The 21,267-nt window shown below is 40.8% G+C and overlaps 1 protein-coding gene across 1 annotated transcript; it reads left to right on the top strand.

Moving 5' to 3' along the window:
* Positions 1 to 1,358: 1,358 nt before the first annotated feature.
* LOC308287210 (acidic mammalian chitinase-like) lies at positions 1,359 to 19,614 on the top strand (the record flags this gene model as incomplete). The annotated part of the gene is made up of 20 exons (XM_080728327.1): positions 1,359 to 1,383; positions 1,471 to 1,497; positions 2,102 to 2,309; positions 2,514 to 2,570; positions 2,746 to 2,911; positions 3,342 to 3,466; positions 3,582 to 3,708; positions 4,099 to 4,281; positions 4,629 to 4,745; positions 4,858 to 4,993; positions 5,843 to 6,087; positions 17,223 to 17,413; positions 17,528 to 17,584; positions 17,746 to 17,911; positions 18,015 to 18,139; positions 18,248 to 18,371; positions 18,530 to 18,712; positions 18,913 to 19,029; positions 19,138 to 19,270; positions 19,367 to 19,614. The coding sequence occupies 20 exons, from the start codon at positions 1,359 to 1,361 to the stop codon at positions 19,612 to 19,614; spliced, it is 2,760 nt and encodes a 919-aa protein (XP_080584453.1).
* Positions 19,615 to 21,267: the final 1,653 nt, after the last annotated feature.

Below are 21,267 nucleotides of genomic sequence, written 5' to 3'. Positions count from 1 at the left end.
AACCTTTTGGTTTTGTTGTAAAATTAATATGTAGCAACATTGTATCTCCAATATTGTTGCTGTCGGGAAGAAACCTTGTATCTCCATATTTCCACTATATTGAAATTAATTAAACACACCACGATGTGACTATTTTCACTATTTCATTTTCTTTTAATAATTATAAAAAAGGAACTGTTTTGGACATTCAAGGTTTCCAACTGTCAGCAACGATATAATATGAAAAAAGTAATTGAATAAGGATTACATTAAATTACTTACAGTGCAGAGCTGGATATTTCAGTATTTGTCTACCGTGTCAAAATCACTACATGCACTTGTATGACTCAAATGACCACTCATCACAGGGGCATAATACTGTACTGTAAATATAGACTGCAGGCAGCACAACATGTTGTGCTGGAAAGACATACATTTGTCATATATCTTTTATTTTCATATGATACATCATGCTGCATCATGATGCAGAATGCATCACTAGTCATGCTGAAATACTAAAATATATCAAAACACAGATTGAACACAAAAAAATAACTCAGGGTTGTGTTGATCGTGTCCCAAACAACAATAAAATAAGATCTGGTTGTCCCAGAGGTGAACTGGGCCTTTAATGTTGATGACATCAGGGATCTCCATATGGGCATAAAAGGATAGAATACACTTGCAAATGAATTCTGTCTTGGCCATATATGGAGTGTGACATGAGGTGTGACTGACTGATGCACATGAGCTGCAGGTTTTCATAGTAAATGTGATACTTTATATTTATTATCATGATGGATGGATTTGATAATGTTACACAATGATGTGACTAAAGGGCCCACCTTATGACACTGACCCATCAAGTCATACTGTACATTGTGTAAGAGCGTTGCATGCGATGACCATAAATTAACTTACTTATCTCAACAGTTTATTATGACCCAATCATGTTTATCACTCGGTGTCCTTTCCACATCTGTTTGCTACAATGTGGGGGTTCACTAACGCCCACTATGGTGTCCTAGTTTACACAGTATAAAAAGCTTGATGGTATTGTTTTTCACTGGCTCTTTCTTTGATTATTGGAGTACCTACAGTATAAGCACGGAGCACGGTAAGGAGTTGGTGGTGACGCACACAGATTTCTCCTTAATCTCCTAATCTTGACTGGATTGGGCTTCATTGTAATTGTTGGATTATATCATTAATATGCTGGCGGGTAGATGCTGCAAATATTGCCATGAAAATACATGCTAAAGATTTCTGAAAGTGAATGATTAGATACTGTATATATTCTACCATGTTTACAATATCACTTTAATCTGCTTTATCAGAACAAACGTTCCGAGTGAAGGCTCGAGAGCTTTAATATCAAGATGACCAAGCTCACCATTCTAGCAGGTAAATGGTTGCACTAAATGTATTGCATGTACATGGAATGGGTGTAACCATCAGTTATTAACCCCAGGTGTCTGTTTCTTTCCTTAGGCTTATGTCTGGTGTTATGCCACATGGGTAAGTAATGTCAGTATACTGTATATGACATCAGTGTTATTTTTTGTTTCGGTTATACAGTAGGTATTAGGTAACCAACAGCTGACAGGTATCCAACCTGTCATACAAAGTATTTCTGTATTTGCTTGAACATATATATGGTTGACAGTGACGAAGTTCTGAATTTGAGTACATTACTCTTGAATTTAATTAATTGTATTGTTTTTATATACTTATGAACTTCACTCCACTACATTTCAAAGACAAATATTGTACTTTTAAATCCATTACTTTTCTTTGAAGGGAATAAGAATCTTGAATTAACCATTATTAAAATAAACTAGCCGATGTACAAGCTCACAACGTGACATTTCTGGAAAATCTTTAAATGTTTTTGAAAAATGTCCCAATTTGAATACAGCAACACATTGATATCAAAAGATATATTGAATACTTTTTACTGAGCAACATTCACTTGTAGTTGAGTAATATTTGAATATCTATCTATATTTTAACTCAAGTGCTGGGGTTGAATACTCAAATCCACAACTGCATTTTAGTTTTTCATATTCTGCTTATTTAAATGCAAAAAATAAGATCTGCATGCTTTCTCTCAACGATACAGCAACTGCCGACCACCAGATGATATGCTACTTCACCAACTGGTCCCAGTACAGACCTAATGAAGGAAAGTACATGCCCCAAAGTGTGGACCCCTTCCTGTGCACCACCCTGATCTATGCCTTCTCAGTAATCAACACCAACAACGAAATGGTCACCTTTGAATGGAATGATGAGGTTCTCTACAGGGCATTCAATGGCCTGAAGACCAGGTATGTGATCTAGGACAGATCTGCAAGCACATACTTCTCAATATGCCTTGAAATGCTTTTGATGATTCGAAACCTCACACCTAATCTTATCTGACCACATCTAGAAGAATACAATATGAATAGAATAGCCTACTTCAACAATGCACAGGTCAATAAATGCTTGATAATTTGACAACATAAGAATTCAACTCCTGTCTTCTTTAGGAATCCTCAACTGAAGACTCTACTAGGTGTCGGAGGATGGAACTTCGGTTCAAAACAGTGAGAATTTTTTTTCCTCACATCCCTTATTATATGATTATAAATATACTCTGCATATCCTAGTTGCATCACAAGTTTAACGTTTTATAGTAAGGCTATCAAGTTATTTTTCAGGTTTTTGTGAGCATCACACTGTAGGCTACTGGATAACTGCAACAACTTTTCTTCTCACTAGGTTCTCCATCATGGTGTCCAGTGCAGCCAACCGTCAGAGGTTCATCCAGTCAACCATCAGATTCCTGAGGACTCATGGCTTTGATGGTCTGGATCTGGACTGGGAGTATCCTGGTTCCCGTGGAAGTCCACCTGAGGACAAGCAGAGGTTCACTCTGCTTGTCAAGGTGGGGTATTTTCTCCATGACCACTTTTTCAACCCATCTTCTTATAGTTGGTCCTCATTAATGTGATAAAATGGTAAAAAGAATCTACCCTGTCTGTGTCTCACGGAGGGATGTGAACAGAAACTCGCCTACGAGTGACTTTTATTAACGCAAGAACAATGGCTTCCATTATAGCTAGCTAACTTCCCAGGGATAGAAAGCCCACAGTTAGCTTGGTTTCCCCATCGATGATGTCACTGGTAGGCGGAATGAGACACAGACAGAGTAGTCAAAAATACTACCATATTATAACGAGCATTAGTGAGGATCAAATGAAGACAGGTTGAAAATGGGTGAAGTACGTCATCCTTTAACTTAAAATCACAAACATCACTATGTTCATTCACTGCTAGGGCTATTAAAACATACCTATGGTGGTTTCAATTTACAGGAGCTATTTGCTGCCTATGAGGCTGAGGCTGCAGCGACTAGAAACACCCAGCTCATGCTGACTGCTGCTGTGGCTGCAGGAAAGCCAACCATTGATGCTGGATACGAGATCGCTGAGATTGCAAAGTGAGTCTAGCATCAACGGCTTCTGGAACAGGAAGAGGAAGTGGAAATTTCCACAGCAAACAATTCTTAATATTCTGTGGTGAATAATGTTTGTGTGTTTAATGTGTTTCCCCAGGTATCTGGACTTTATTAATGTGATGACCTATGACTTCCATGGTGGATCTTGGGAGAAATCCACTGGACACAATAGCCCACTGTACCGTGGCTCTGAGGACAAGGGGGACCTAATCTACTTCAACATTGTAAGGAAACATGCAGGCATATTTAGCATATAGAGCAAGAGGCTTTTAAAGCTGAAGCTGGTGATTGGCACAGGTTCTACTGTGTTATATACTGTAGGTTCCAAGTAGGTTGGTAGAATAGAATAGAATAGAATAGAATTATTTGCCATTTGCATGAATGCATAAGAAATCTTGGAGCTCAGCTCCCAGGTTCAGCATTTAAAAAGAGACAGGAAATACAGAAAAGACAGAAAAAACATACAGTACATCCTACAATCCTACATACTGTATATCCTACCATACTCTTTAAAAGGCAAATAGAATAATTACCGCAAGTAATTCATAGTCCAACTAAAAACATCTGTCATGATTCAGTTCATCTGTCATGATTCATATTCATTCTTCCTTCAGGATTATGCCATGAAGTACTGGAGAGACAATGGAACCCCATTGGAGAAGCTGAGGATGGGTTTCCCCACTTACGGCCGAACCTTCACTCTGACTACATCAAACACTGGTGTTGGAGCTCCGGCTAGCGGCGTTGCATCAGCTGGACCATACTCACGGGAAGCTGGCTTCTGGTCCTACTATGAGGTGATGTGAATACAAATATCTATCATCTGGTCCAGCACAAATTAAACTAATATTTATCATTAGCTTTGTAAGGGGCACCACCGTGTTTTTGAGTGGTGCTCCTGTAAGGAGCGAACTGCTCCTACATCTGGCTTTGTCCGTTTGTCCCGCGTCTGTTTGTACGCCCAGGGTCACATTGGCCAAGCTTCGCAGGACACTTAATGAAATTAACTCATAAATAGCACCGCTCACTTCACACTGGGTGTGATTTTTATGCAAAAACTGAGCTCCTTTCTCTGGTGACATTACAATGTATAACACAGCAGGCATTCTATATATTTTTCTAAATGTTCTTTTTTGTGGTCTAGATCTGTGGCTTTTTAAAGGGCACCACCGTGCAGTGGATTGAAGACCAGAAAGTTCCATATGCCACCAAGAACGATGAATGGGTTGGTTTTGATACCAAGGAGAGCTATGATATCAAGGTAGGAGGCATTTTGTCGCTCTATATTCCACACATCCACGGTGCATTTGTTAGAGCAATTGTTGAGTGCTCTAGCAGTGAATCATTCTTTAACCATTGTCTTTTCAACCCAGGTCCGCTACCTGAAGGAGAATAAATTTGGTGGTGCCTTTGTGTGGGCACTAGATCTGGACGACTTTGCTGGACGGTTCTGCGGACAAGGCCCTCACCCCCTAATATCACATCTCCGCAAACTCCTATCCTCCGATAGTGGTACATTTTTAAGAAGCTTTGCCTCATTCCATACTCCAGATCAGATTTTTGGTCATCTTTCTGGTCAGCTTATAATAAATGTACAAAATCTCATCCGTCTGTTGTTCTCGTATCTCGAGAACTGTCCAACTTCAAATTCACTGCGTGCGTCGCAGACAACCCGAGGGATTGTCATGCCCGGTGTTGAGCCGGTCGGATAGCAATACGCCCAAATATAGGCATATGGAGATCCAGTTGTGCAAAAACTGAAGATCCGACCGCTATGAGCAGATGGTACTGACCGGCTACGATGTGTGTCGGCATATTCGGCGAGGACCCGAGGGCATGATGCACCCTTATTGGGAAGTCGGTCAGAACTGCAGATCCAAAATATAATATGACGTCATAGATTGGCCTATAGCTCCGTATTTAACCGTGCCTTATATGATACCCCCATATGGGTATAAAAGGGACACAGACAGACGGGTACACTGACAACGGGTACAACGGGTATTGCATAACTGGGATTGTTTGTGACTTGCATTGGTCCCGACAGAGTAGGCTATAGGCCAGCACCGGTCTAGTATTTACTAACCTGTGATTACAAATGGTTGCTGTTGCTTTACACCCACCATAGACACAGTACCGTTATCGCCACTAAGTATGATGCAAAACTTATCTTCCATTTTTGATAGATTAGAATTTTTTTAAATACATATTATTTGCTTTTACATGGCTATCGAGTTGTTGCTGGTCATCCTTGATTGGAAAGCACTTTGGGTCAAATGCTGTTGTTTTTAAATGTTCTATATGTATAAAGATGACTAGTCTTACTCTTGACTTCCATATTCTCTTCTGCCCATTTAGAGCTGCCACCCCTGCCCGCCACTACTACCCCAACACCCGGTGCTAGCACAACCACCAGACGGCCCACAACTACCACCGCCACCACGCGCGCCCCAGGATCCGGTTTTTGCAGCGGCAGGCCAGATGGCTACTACACTAACCCAGACAACAAGAGCAGCTTCTACCAGTGTGCAGGTGGTGTCACCAACCTGAGGCCCTGTGCCGCTGGCACCATCTTTGTTGAAAGTTGCAAGTGCTGCAACTGGGCCTGAGCAATCCCTTATAGTGTTTGTTTGCTGGTGAACACTCTCAGTGGTATATAATTATATTCTTTAGATATTATATTCTCATCTTAACAGTTTGCCAGCCGAAATAGAATGGTTGTTGGTAGATTAGCCGTGAAATTTCTATTATTGTATTGTGATCTGAGACATAATATTATGTTTATAAACATGAGCCTGCCACCACTCCTTCTTGGACCGCATCGTTGTTTTTTCTTTTTTTTCCCCCCAGGTCATTAGCTCACCGTGATTATCTGGATCTCCGTTGGGATAGAGTGGTAGTTTTGTCCGAGCATCGATCTCCCTGTGCGTTTCGCGTGCGCGATCCGTGCGCATAATAATCCATGCATATAATCCAAGAATGACTGAACAGTCGATGTGACCATTTTGGCTAGCTTAGCCCTTAGCACTCCAGCTATGCTAAGGTTATCCTCCAGACAGTAAACGGACAGTGTCAAGGAAGCATGAAGAAGGAAAGGCCATGACGTCACCTCTGCTTCATGTCAGAGCAGCCATGAGCTATCGATGGACGAGCGGTGACTAGGGAAGGTTAGACGATCGCCGATTTTCAGATAAAAATCATTTATTTCGGTTTTAATGACCCAGTACGGGAAAAGACGACGCGGCTGAGACTCCTTGCTCAGATGTCCGATATATTCCGGTTTTAATATTAAGGGGCTCCCTGTGGCTTGGAAAGGGTTAAGGCTGATCAAAAATAAATATATATTTACTGTGTAAACAATGTTTCCTTGATTAGTTAGAATTCAGTTTTCTAGAGAAATGTTACTGTATATTTTAAAGTATAATATAAATATTAAAGTACATCTTTGCATATTGCTGAGTATTATTCCATTATTCCATTCTGCAGATTTATTTTTTACGAAAGCATTTTATTCTATGCATTTTGTTTCCTTAAACGCACATCACATAGTTTTGAATTCATAAATGGTTTGTAATAGATAACAAAGATGAACAAATAGGCATCCCCGGTCCGGGTACTAACGTATAATTTGTTTTTCTCTTCAAAATAAAACTCGAAAAAGGCCAAATTCCCATTTTTAACTTTAAAATGTAAAATGAAAAACAGAAAACAGGACCATAGACCGTTTTTCTAAATGTCTGTAAACATTGGAAATCAGGTGGAACCAAGTTGAAAAACGCTCTGTTTTCCTTTAAAGCCATTTGTGTTTTCTTAATTTCCCTTCAAAAACAGAAAACAGAAAACAGAACACTGACCCCCGTGTTCCGTTGTTATATTATCCATCTGCACTCAAAGTCAAGTGCAAAAGACGGCTTGTTCCATAGTTCGCTTTGATTCACCGTCATTGTCAATGAAACCAACCAAAAGGACGTGGCGGAGGACCTTCAAAATAAAAGTCACGCCAGCTGAGCTACCAGTCCAAGCGCCAACGACTTGCTGCGTGTCTCTCTCCCATTTTCTGTCAGTCTACTCTCCTATCAATAAAGCTATAAAAGCCCCCAAATAAAATAAAAATAAAAGTCACATGTTTGAGGATTTTACTGTCAGGAAACTTTGCCAATTAATTGGTTGCCTGTAGCTTCAGATGAAACAAACGTGTTTATGTGATATATTGCTATATATAGACCCTATAGTTATATTATTTTAAGAGCCATATTAATTAATAATTAGGTGGGGAATTGTAGGCTTAACCTATTGCATTATGCCAGTGGTTCTCAACCTGTGGGTCGAGACCCCCTGGGGGGTCCCCAAATTATTTCGGGGGGTCCCCAGATGATTAACCTAATTGTTTTTCTCTCTCAACAAACCAACATAAAGTTTAAGTGTGAAGCGGGTTTATAAAATGACAATTTAAGGACTTTCTAATACCTCTAAAATGACAAATTAAACATTGGCCAAACTGTCAAATATTAGAAAATTTGAAATTGTGAATATAGCCGATTTACATGCTCACTGAGCATGTAGATCTGCTATTTTCACAATAGAACTGTGTTATACAAAATGTAATGCTTCAACTCTTAGTGCTCGTCAGGGTGGGGGGGTCCCCAGTGAAAATATGATTATTTTGGGGGTCGCGGCCTGAAGAGGTTGAGAACCACTTAATTATGCAATATAGGCCTACCTTTCCCCTTTTAATTGCTCTCCTTTTTGGGTAGGTAGGTCATATGCAATTTACTCATGACCTACCTACCCAAAGACATCTAGTAAAAGTCAGCAGCAAAGGCTCCCATAACCCACCTTAAAGGTCATATTTGGCATGTTTATGTATAGGCTATATAAGACACCCTAAGGGCGAAAAGCGCCCTCGCCCTAAAGGGTGAGGTCGCACAAAACGGAATTCATTTGCAAGTGTGATTCGAGTTGCGGTTGGTTGTTTAAGTTGGACAAAATGTGGACAAAATATTTTCCAAAATATGGATATGATGTCCATATATCAGGGATCTCCATATATGGGCAGGTCAGCTATAGACATTGAGGCATTTGTAAATGAATTCTGTCTTGGCCATATATGGAGCTTCCATATATGGGCATTGCCAAATATGGGTCAACTGAGGCGTTAAGCTGCCTTATGCACACAAACACACGCACGCACGCACGCACGCACGCACGCACGCACGCACACACACACACACACACACACACACACACACACACACACACACACACACACACACACACACACACACACACACACACACACACACACACACACACACACTCTCTCTCTCTCTCTCTCTCTCTTGGAGTTGGAGAGGTGGGCACCTGGACAACTGGGTACTAGGGACATTCAAACGTTTCAAATGTTCTGTAGAAGTTAATCATGTTCATTTTGTCACATGATAAATGTTTTGCACTTATACATAGGACTTTTCCCAAACATCATGAAAGCAGAAAAACATTGTGAAGCACTGATCAATGACAAAACTTCGCATTTAACGGTAGAGCTATAGATTTTAAATGTAATTTAAAAGGTAGGCCTATAAAGGGCCATTCACACTGAGCAGTAGCAATATAAGTATATAACAATAAAAAATATAGTTTTTAAATCGTTCTAAGCCAAGTATATATACCGGTAGGCCTATATATATATATATATATATATATATATATATATATATATATATACAATGGTGAAATATAGTTATAGTTATCTTTATAGTTATGTGCCCAGTGGGAAAGGCGCTTAAGCACGATTATAATTGCGACCGTACGGAGCATTTACTATCAAACCCGTCAGAACCTTGACCGTCAGTGGGTAAGTAGATAGGTAACACCTCAATGTCTATATCCGACCTGTTGTGACATCACATCGTTGACTCATTGACCAAGGCAGCTTAACGCCTCGATGTCATAGCTGACCTGTTGTGACATCACATTGTTGACCCATATTTGGCAATGTCCATATATGGACGCTCCATATATGGCCACTTTTCGCCCTTAGGGCGTCTTACTGCCAAAGATGACCTTTAAGGTGGGTTATGGGGGCCTTTGCTGCTGACTTTTACTAGATGTATTTGGGTAGGTAGGTCATAAGTAAATTGAAATTGCATAATGACCTACCAGTACCTACCCAAAAAGGAGAGCAATTAAAAGGGGAGTGGTAAGCCTATATGTATATTGCATAATGCAGTGGTTCTCAGTCAACCTTTTCAGGCCGCGACCCCCAAAATAATCATATTTTCACTGGGGACCCCCCCCCCCCCCCACCCTGACGAGCACTAAGAGTTGAAGCATTACATTTTGTATAACACAGTTCTATTGTGAAAATAGCAGATCTACATGCTCAGTGAGCATGTAAATCGGCTATATTCACAATTTCAAATTTTCTAATATTTGACAGTTTGGCCAATGTTTAATTTGTCATTTTAGAGGTATTAGAAAGTCCTTAAATTGTCACTTTATAAACCCGCTTTACACTTAAACTTTATGTTGGTTTGTTGAGAGAGAAAAACAATTAGGTTAATCATCTGGGGACCCCCCAAAATAATTTGGGGACCCCCCTGGGGGTCTCGACCCACAGGTTGAGAACCACTGGCATAATGCAATAGGTTAAGCCTACAATTCCCCACCTAATTATTAATTAATATGGCTCTTAAAATAATATAACTATATATAGCTATATATCACACAAACACGTTTGCTTCATCTGAAGCTACCCTATGGTATGGAAGCTACAGGCAACCAATTAATTGGCAAAGTATCCTGACAGTAAAATCCTCAAACATGTGACTTTTATTTTTATTTTATTTGGGGGCTTTTATAGCTTTATTGATAGGAGAGTAGACTGACAGAAAATGGGAGAGAGACACGCAGCAAGTCGTTGGCGCTTGGACTGGTAGCTCAGCTGGCGTGACTTTTATTTTGAAGGTCCTCCGCCACGTCCTTTTGGTTGGTTTCATTGACAATGACGGTGAATCAAAGCGAACTATGGAACAAGCCGTTTTTTGCACTTGACTTTGAGTGCAGATGGATAATATAACAACGGAACACGGGGGTCAGTGTTCTGTTTTCTGTTTTCTGTTTTTGAAGGGAAATTAAGAAAACACAAATGGCTTTAAAGGAAAACAGAGCGTTTTTCAACTTGGTTCCACCTGATTTCCAATGTTTACAGACATTTAGAAAAACGGTTTATGGTCCTGTTTTCTGTTTTTCATTTTACATTTTAAAGTTAAAAATGGGAATTTGGCCTTTTTCGAGTTTTATTTTGAAGAGAAAAACAAATTATACGTTAGTACCCGGACCCAAGGTCTGACTGGTTAATGTCATGTTGGGTTTTTATTACAGAGGAAAAAGAAAATTGAACTAGTGTAGAAAAGCATGTTCCATGGATCTACCACAATTTGTACCAATGGTCAGGGAATAATTATTCTCCTCATGTGGTCTATTGGTCACACTACTCTAAAACAGCAGTAGAGATGAGATCGTTTTTAATGAGGGATGATATACGATTTCAGCATCACCAGTGTGCAGAGTCTGCAGACTCTATTATTTTTTATGATACAATTTGCTTGTCTTGCACCTGGTCCACGGATGTGCATGCACTACCTTCTTCATGATATACGATGAAAACATTGCATCCTTAACGGTGGAGTAAATCATATATTTGTTCAAATAAGCCTTAAATAGTTGAATTAATCATTAATAAGGAGTGTTGGTTCAGTAACATGTGTCTTCCCTTCTCTCCAGCTCTCCAAAATAACATAACACTCAATGATTAATTACTATCAGCATGGAGCTTTAACTTTTGAAAAACCTTTTTTAACCAAATATATCACTTACTGAACACAACCTTTATCTATTCTGTAAATACATTTTCACTCGATCATAAAAAAACAATAAGTAGTAGTTATATTATATAATAATACACTTGTGACTTTATATGTTTACAATCAATTCAATCAACCAATTAAAAAAAGCCCACCTGATGGATTAACAGACAATAATCATCAATTAAACAAGATTAACATAAACATAATAGGCCCCACATGTTAGAGGTTGTGATGAAAACATGGTGCCATTCCCCTTGTTGGGGGTGATAGTGCATGCACAAATCCACTCTAGCCCAGGTGCTGGACAAACGGCAATACAAGAGAAGGATAGAGTCCGCAACACTGGTAATACTCAGCTCTGCTTTATTGCTTCAAGCAATAAAGCAGAGCGTGTTGCGGACTCTATCCTTCTCTTGCCATTCCCCTTGTTCTCTGCTCCCCAGATAAGACCTCACCCTATAAATATTCTAAAGATTCACTGTTAAAGCTCAAAGCTTGGGCAAAAGAACATACTTATTTATGTTTGGAATACCTTACACAACTACTATTTTATGTGTGTCTATGCAAAATGCAGGTTTGACAAATTTCCACCTTTAATTTGAATTTCATGTTTACAGATTGCAACCATGACAGACAAAGTAGATGCCATCTACTTTGAATCTACTTTACATCATAGTACAAACCTCAGATTTATGGGATCTGCTTTTGTTATCACAAACAAAAAATGCTCCTCGGAGCATAGGTCTCCACCAGGTGGGTTATTCTGGGCCATTAGTAGCATTATCTACTGGTAGGTTATTGTGGGCCAGCAATGTTCGGAATTCAGTCATTATATAGGTGAGTGGAATCTGTAGCAGTTGAGGGATTAATGTTGATGAACTTTAGATGCCAATCCTATCAGGATGGAATATGAAACATCTGACAGTTCCGTCTTGATCACATGACTATATAGATACTGGGTACCTTGCGTGATGTTTGGAAAGAATCTGTAGGAGTAATATAAAAAAGATTGGCCTCCTGGTGGCACGAAAAATGCAGGGCAGAGGTTTTTCCTTGGCCTCTAGGGAGTGTGCATGCAAAGTTTCACACTATTCTGTCCAGTTATAAGTAAAAACGTGAACCGACCTCATGATTTGAGGCATCTTGTTCAAAACGGACCACTCTTTTTTTATTTTTTATTTTTATCCCACAATTTTGTAACCCATTTTTTCACCCAGTGCTAATTGCCTATGTAATCCTGGGCTCTGCTCTCCCTCTGCCGCGCCTGGGGAGACAACAGACTGACCTCATGCTTCCTTCTATGCATGAGGAGTCCAAGTTGCTTCTTTTCACCTGACAGTGGAGATTTCCCTGGTTTGGACGTAGCACGTGGAAGGAACACGTTATTCCAACCAGTTCCTTTCCATCAGGCGCCCCGGCTGGCCAGGGGGAGGCATTATTGAGACCAGGATTACGTGCATGTTTTTGTGAGGGTATCAACCCTAGGAGACACGGAGAGAACATGCAAACTCCACACAGAAAGGCCCTATCGCCAACCCCACCTAGGGTGTGGGCGCTGATGACGCGGAGGAGGAACACGCCGCCAGCGCCCACAGCGTCCCCCGGCGGGAATCGAACCCAGGACCTTCTAGCTGTGAGGAGAAGCGCTAACCACTGCGCCACCGTGTCCCCTAAAACAGACCACTCCTGAGTCCTGACCTGCCAACTTTGGAAGTCAATCGTACCCAATCAGGTTGGAAAATGACAAATTGGACAGATCCGTCTTGATCACATGGCTATAGAGATACTGTGTAACAATTTGCGTGATATTTGGACAAAATCAGATCTTCAGCCATGCCTTCAGCCTGGCGGAGACAATGAAAGAAATGAGCTTGCTGTTTCAGTAACCTTTGTGTCATCAATGCTCTGGTCAATCTATATAATTAATTGATAAGAGGGTAGAGCCATGTGTTTGTTCTTATCTAATTGGCATCAGTAGGTTCGCTGGACAAAGTCTGCAAATTACTGACATAATAACTTGCCCAAGGTCTCCCAGCTGCACAGCTTTGAGCTTGCGGTGGTCTATTTTTTTGAGTGGCCTAATAAAGGAGGCATAACAATAGGTAGACATTTTGACATGTGCGCGCACGCACACACACACACACACACACACACACACACACACACACACACACACACACACACACACACACACACACACACACACACACACACACGCTCTATGCCAAATTTCTTGTGCACAGTTACTAGGCTAACGTTGAATCCCAGTCATTTTTGTTCATACATTTGCTCTATCCATCCATTCATCTTCAACTGCTTATCCAGAGTCCGTGGAGTCCACAGTTTCAGCATAGAGCTCCAGATGTACCTTTCCCGCAACATTAGCCACTTCCTCCTCCAGGGGCATTCCAAGGCCAGTGTGGAGATATAAAACCCCCATCTGGACCTTGGTCTACCAGGGAGCCTCCTCCCAGTGGAACGTGCAGCACTCCCTGGTGCACCTGTTTCGAATAATATCAACGCACTTAATGCGAAATTCTCACGTGTTTTCAGACGCTTCAATGCAGAGGTATCCGTAGATACCGGATACTGGGTATCCCGGTATCTCACAGTGGATGGTTGAGAAAAAAACAATGAAACAGTGGCTTGATTAGTAGTGAAATGTCGACATCTAGTGGTCAACCTCAGAGGTACACAATAATAAAACCTGAGCTGAATTCCTGCATCGAACTAGAGGCCATGGATTCTCTGTTCCCCGGTGTAATGCTCCACGCCACAGACCCCGACGCTCCGTCGCGGCAACTCGGCTCGCTAGCGCTCGCCTCGGTGGCGACTCACGGGGGTCATCGGCGCCCAATACCACTCAGCCGTGTTACCGAGATATGTGCCGTTATGGACAGAATAGTAAATATTCAGTCCCTCACTATCCACGTCTACCCCACTGCACGTCTACCCCACTATCCACGTCAAAGATAAATGCACAAAAAAGGAGTCACATCATCCGTTCATTAGCTCAGTCAGTAGAGCACGGATGCAACAAACCCACGGCTTGGGTTCGATTCCCGTGAGGGGAATATAATATTCAAGGCGACAGATGTCGGCGCATGCATACATCAAAGTGCATGGAAACAGTATACCCCGTGGATACTCTGTGGATACTCTCTGCATTCAAACGTCTGAGAAATGGTGAAAAAGTCCGATTGAATGCGAAGAGAGCAGTCGAAGCTGGTGCCTAGGGAGACGCTCGGGAGGCGTCCAAACTTTTTAAAATAATTTTAAATTTCTTTTAATTTGACCAAATTTGGCAATGAATGATCTCATCGACTAGACTCTTGTAGAGCCAAGCTGTCTTTACTTGGCTCCAAAAAGGAAGCGACTGCCAGTCGAACTGGACTGAACCCTTGCTCAAATTACATCACCATCTGGACTCAGTATAGACCTGGAAAGTGAAATACTTGGGAAAAATGTGGACCTCTTCACGTGCCCCCATCTAATCTATGCCTTTCTCCATCATCATGTGAGGAGAGTCATGAGATCATCCAATATATAGTTTAGGCGCGACATTTGAACATCAAGACCAACTAGATCTGTAAATTGAGCGAGCACATGCTGCCTTTCAAACATGAAAGCGGCAGTTCCGAAAATACAACAGAAAATAACAGAAAAGGGTAGAAAAGCTCCCTAAATTTTTAAAACTAGGCTTAAAACACTTTTATTTTCACAAGCCTTTGAATCCCCATGATGAACTTTTTCGATTAGAGGCCTTTTCTTTTCTTTTTCTCCCTTACTATTTTTAATGTTTTTAATGTAAACTACCATGGTTACGTTGTCAATTCTATTTTTATTTAAATTTTTTGATTGTTTGTAATGATGCATTTTTAACCTGTGAAGCACTTTGGTACAATGAGAATTGTTTTTAAATGTGCTATATAAATAAATTTGATTTGATTTGATTTGATTTAAATTAGATTCATTTGTTTATGAACAGTGCGACTACCTAGTACCCACCCCCCCCCCCCCCCCCCCACCCACACTTACACACATACCGTGACATCCAGTAATAGCATTGCAATTTCCATGATGATCATAAATGAACTTATCTCAACAGTTTATTATGACCCAATCATGTTTATCACTCGGTGTCCTTTCCCATGTTCGTTACAATGTGGGGGTTCAATAACGCCCACTATGCTGTCCTAGTTTACACAGTATAAAAGCTTGATGTTATGGTTGTTCACTCTTTGATTATTGGAGTACCCATAGGTAAGTACGGTGGAGGAATTGGTGGTAGCGCACTGTGACTGTCGCACACAGATTTCTCCTTTATGTCTCTTAATACTTACTGAGATTTATATTCAAATCAAAATTCAAGTCATTTTTTGTTTTAGTGAGGTTATATAGGCAGTAGCTTGTGTTTACTAATATTTAATACAACCATGACCTGTAATTATGGATTAAGCTGTATTGAGTTGACAAGATTAGGCTTCATTGTAATTGTTGCCAGTGGGTAGATTCTACAAACGTTGTCATGAAAATGCATGCCAAAGATTTCTGAAAGTGAATGATTACATATATATTCTACCATATTTACAATATAACTTTCATATTTATCAGAACAACGGAGAGTGAAGGCTTGAGAGCTTTAATCAAGATGACCAAGCTCACCATCCTGGCAGGTAAAATGGTTGCCATAAACCTTCTGTAAACCAGATTAAATGTAGGCATATTGCGTGTAGAATGGGTGTAACCATCAGTTATTAACCCCAGGTGTCTGTTTCTTTCCTTAGGCTTGTGCCTGGTGCTATGCCACATGGGTAAGTCAGAATCTCTATGACATCAGTAGCCAATTGCTTCAAATAATCATACCTGTCACGAAATTTGTGTTGGCCTACATTAAATGTAGGATTAAAAAGAATAGAGGTCCGCACAACAGCTGATGCTCACAGTGTTTATTAGATTTAAAACACTGCAGACGTTTCACCTGATGAAGGCCAGCTGATGGCCGAAACGTCGTCATACTTTATGCCAGTGTTTTAAACCTAATAAACACTGTGGAGCATCAGCTGTTGTGCGGACTTCTATTCTTTTTAATCCTATGTAGACCTGAGCCCAGCACCAGCACCTTTGTTCTTCTACATTAAATGTAGGCCAACAAAAATGCATGTTCAAGCAAATCCACCAAATGTTATAATACAAGTTTAACTTAAAGTGATAGTTCACCTATTTTTGACATAAAGCTGTGTGAAATACTTGCCATTAAAACAATGGTTAAAAATGTATTAATTGATTACCAGAGTCCCGTGGTCAGAGTTCTGGTCGTTCCAATGGGGTGGGGGCCATTTGGCATGGCCCAATCATTGAAAATAGATTAATCCACAAAACTAGCGTCATTTGTATTGTTGGCCTATTTCTACCATACAGAGCGAGGTTTCGTTCTGATCAGCTGCCTGCAAAGCACCTTGTTTTGGGGAAATACGTTGCAGCGGCGTAGTGATACTGGACACAAAAAATAGTACCATGTGACAGAGGGGTCAAAGTGGAACGAAAGTTGGTCTATTTGGTAGAAATAGGTCAATCATACAAATGAAGCTAGTTTTGTGGATTCATCTATTTTTAATGATTGGGCCATGAGCCCCTGCCAAATCACCGGAACTACTTTATATTCATCTAAAACTGACCAGAACTCTGACCACGGGACTCTGGTAATTAATTAATATACATTTGTAACCACTATTTTAATGGCAAGTATTTCACACAGCTTCATGTCAAAAATAGGTGAACTATCACTTTAACTTCCTTTAGACAGAGGACAGAAAATAAGACCAGTGACACGTCTGCTTTCTCTCAATACAGCAACTGCCAACCACCAGATGATATGCTACTTCACCAACTGGTCCCAATACAGACCTAACGAAGGGAAGTACATGCCCCAAAGTGTGGACCCCTTCCTGTGCACCACCCTGATTTATGCCTTCTCGATTATTAACACCAACAATGAACTGGTCACATATGAATGGAATGACGATGTTCTCTACAGGGCATTCAATGACCTGAAGACCAAGTAAGTTACGGTATCTAGGACAGATTTGCAAAGCACCTACTTCTCAAATATCCTTGAAATGCACAGGTCGAATAATATTTGCTAATTGTGCATACATTTCTCTCCTGTCTTTAGGAATCCTCATCTCAAGACTCTACTAGCTGTTGGTGGATGGAACTTTGGTTCAGCCCAGTAAGAATTCCTTTTCAACCCAAGTTATATGACTATAAATATGCTCTACATATTTTACTTAGTTGAATCACCAGTTTTACTGATATTGTAAAGCTATCAAGTAATTTTTCAGGTTTTTGTGAGCCGCACTGGACAACTTTAACAACTTTTCTTCTCACTAGGTTCTCCATCATGGTATCCAATGCGGCCAACCGTCAGAGGTTCATCCAGTCAACCATCACATTCCTGAGGACTCATGGCTTTGATGGTCTGGATCTGGACTGGGAGTATCCTGGAGCTCGTGGAAGTCCACCTGAGGACAAGCAGAGGTTCACTCTGCTCTGCAGGGTGGGGCATTTTCTCTTAAGTCCATTGCTTAACTAAACATTATAATATTCATTCACTGTGCTAGATCTAAAAAAAACGTACCAACGGTGGTTTAAATATACAGGAGCTGGTTGCTGCCTACGAGGCTGAGGCTGCAGCGACTGGAAACACCCAGCTCATGCTGACTGCTGCTGTGTCTGCAGGAAAGGGAACCATTGATGCTGGATATGAGATCGCTGAGATTGCAAAGTCAGTCTAGCATCAACAGCTCTTATTTAAAAAAGCAGGAATTGTAAATTACCACAGCAAATAATTCTTATGGTGGCTAAGCGTTTGTGTGTTCATGTGTTTCCACAGGTATCTGGACTTTATTAATGTGATGACCTATGACTTCCATGGAACTTGGGAGAAATTCACTGGACACAATAGTCCTCTGTTCCGTGGCTCTCAGGACAAGGGTGACCTCATCTACTTCAACACTGTAAGGAAACATGTTTAGCATATACTGTAGAACAAGAGGCATGGGCTGAAGTGATGGTGATTGCCACATGTCCTACTGTGTCACAATGGTGCCATGTTTGTTGGTGTGTTGCACTCATTCATGACGACTTCTATTGTTCACCTTCATTCGCCCTTTAGGATTATGCCATGAAGTACTGGAGAGACCAGGGAACCCCAGTTGAGAAGCTGAGGATGGGTTTCGCCGCTTACGGCCGAACCTTCCGTCTGACTACATCAAACACTGGTGTTGGAGCCCCGGCTAACGGTGCTGCATCAGCTGGACCATACACACGGGAAGCTGGCTTCTGGTCCTACTATGAGGTGATGTGAATCTAATGTCTTGTTTAGCACAGGTGAAAGCATTTAGCTGTTTTATTGCGCTTCTCAGATCTGTGGCTTTGTAAAGGGCACAACCCTCGTTTTAAAGAAAATACTGAGAACTGCTTTCTCTGGTGACATTACAATGTGTAACATGACTGTCAAGTATTCTATATGCCTAACTTTTCTTATTTGTGGTTTAGATCTGTGGCTTTTTAAAAGGCACCACCCTGCAGTGGATTGAAGACCAGAAGGTTCCATATGCTACCAAGAACAATGAATGGGTTGGCTTTGATACCAGGGAGAGCTATGATATCAAGGTAGGAGACATATTATCAGCATATATTCCAGCCACACCTCCATGGTGCATTTGTTAGAGCATATAGTTCTGTGAATCGTTCTTTCAGCTTTTTCCTTCCACCCCACAGGTCCGCTACCTGAAGGAGAATAAATTTGGTGGTGCCTTTGTGTGGGCCCTAGATCTGGACGACTTTGCTGGACGATTTTGTGGACAAGGCAACCACCCTCTACTGTCACATCTCCACAAACTGCTTGATATTGGTAATGGCAAAGAATTTCATGAGTAAAACATACGATACTGTTATTCATTAAATATTACATAATTAACAATGATTTCTCTTTTTTTTCACGGCTCAGAGCTGCCCCCCTTGCCCCCCACCACTACACCAAAACCTGGTGCTAGCACAACCAGACCCACAACTACCACCACCACCACCACACATGCCCCAGGACCCGGTTTCTGCAACGGCAAGCCAGACGGCTACTATGCTATCCCAGATGACAAGACCTACTTCTACCAGTGTGCAGGTGGCGTCACCCACATTAGGAAATGTGGCCCTGGCACCATCTATGATGAGAGCTGCACGTGCTGTGTCTGGCCCTGAACACTACCTACTAGAATATTTGACAATACAGTAATGTTTTATTTTTATTACATTTTTTAGCCTTTTTATTATTTTTGTGTAAAATGTCAGTGAATGTATACCTATTTTCTCTCTGAATCTAAACATCTTTCTCATGTGACAAAGACATTTTTGAGATTGTGTTAGTTGTTTGTGTCTGAAGCTATTAAATAATAAACAAGTATTTTTCCTGCAAAATGCGATTGTCATTGCAGTCCTTTAACCCTGTAAAATATACATAAATATATGCCCATGAACTTGTAACTCGAAACTTAAGTGGCTTTAGTGAGGCTCATTGTACTGGGCGTCATAATACAGGTCAAAGTTTAGCACACAGCTGATTCTCTTAACACTTCTGTTACAGCCTCAGCTCATGTCTGAGGGTGACAGGTCCAGGGGGGGTGTATCACCATCACCACAGAGCAGAGGGTGTGAGAATTACCCAGGCTAGAGGGGACAGTTGGATTTCAGACAAATCCTCTCAAAATGATATTCTTCTAGCGTGGCTCAAAGGCTGTCAGATATTGGATGACCCCTTCATGACATCATCACAGGATATTTGAAGTGTCTTTTGACATTTCTGTTGGATGGTCAAGAAACTTGTTTTAACAACAACAGCAGCAAAGTCTTACTGACAGAACGTCTTGAGATTGCAAGGCTATCAAATTATACACAGCAACAATTGTTTTCCCGCGCATCCTCCACCAACATCTAGCATGTTTATGCCAACAGTTGTACAACACTACCCTTGAGGTAGATCCAACAGAGTTTAGTGTGACATCTCTTTGTCTCACATGTCTGCGTCTGTGAAGCACTATGTCACCAGCCACATATCATTACACCATTGGATATTAAAATGTACAGGTAAAGGCTTTGGGTTTCGTGTAAGGCTACAATGTCAGCAGCGCTCTAGGTGGGGGAAAAAAGCATGTAATTGGGTCACTCTGGGAACATTCTGACAGCAGTATAATAAATAAGAATATCCCATATCCACTGCTTTTTGTCAAAGTGGTGGTGTATAATATGAGATTTTTTAAAACATCCTCACACAAGAGTTTTTTTTTTTTGTGTGTGTGTGCCACACTAAATTGGTCGTTTATTTTATCTCCTGCCCTTCTTGTAAATCATACGTCGGAAAGGCGAGTAAGATCACTGAAAGCTTTTATTGCAGCACTATTAGAAGCAAAAACATAAATTATCCAGTAACAGCACATTTTGTTGAATTTAGTCATCCTGTTCCCTCTCTAAGACTAAGATACAGTATAGTGGTATTGAGAAGGAATCACTGCCCCCAAGAGGAGGTAACTGGGATGTTTCTGAGAAACCTGTCACCTCATGGATTGAATATAACTTAGGTCAGTGTTTCTCAAACTTTCAAATTTCAAGGTCTCCCCTTTACTCTGACAGTGTGCAAATGGAACCAAATTCATTTGTTTCCATTTGTGCACTGTCAGAGTTACAGACTTGTACGGGTCAATTTAGACGCCCCTAAATTAACCCACAGTGTCCCTGGAATCCACTTTGAGAACCAATGACTTACATTACGTAGATTATGACTTGTAGTGTTTCTCGTAATGTAACTCTATTTATTGGACATTTAGATTAAGTTGTTTATGGTTCATCTAGAACTGAGGT

The sequence above is a fragment of the Nannobrachium achirus genome (assembly GCF_963921795.1).
Source record: "Nannobrachium achirus genome assembly, chromosome: 6".
NCBI classification, from domain to species: Eukaryota; Metazoa; Chordata; class Actinopteri; order Myctophiformes; family Myctophidae; genus Nannobrachium; species Nannobrachium achirus.
The sequence above is the reverse complement of the archived record's forward strand: the minus strand, read 5'-3'. Positions and strand labels throughout refer to the sequence as shown.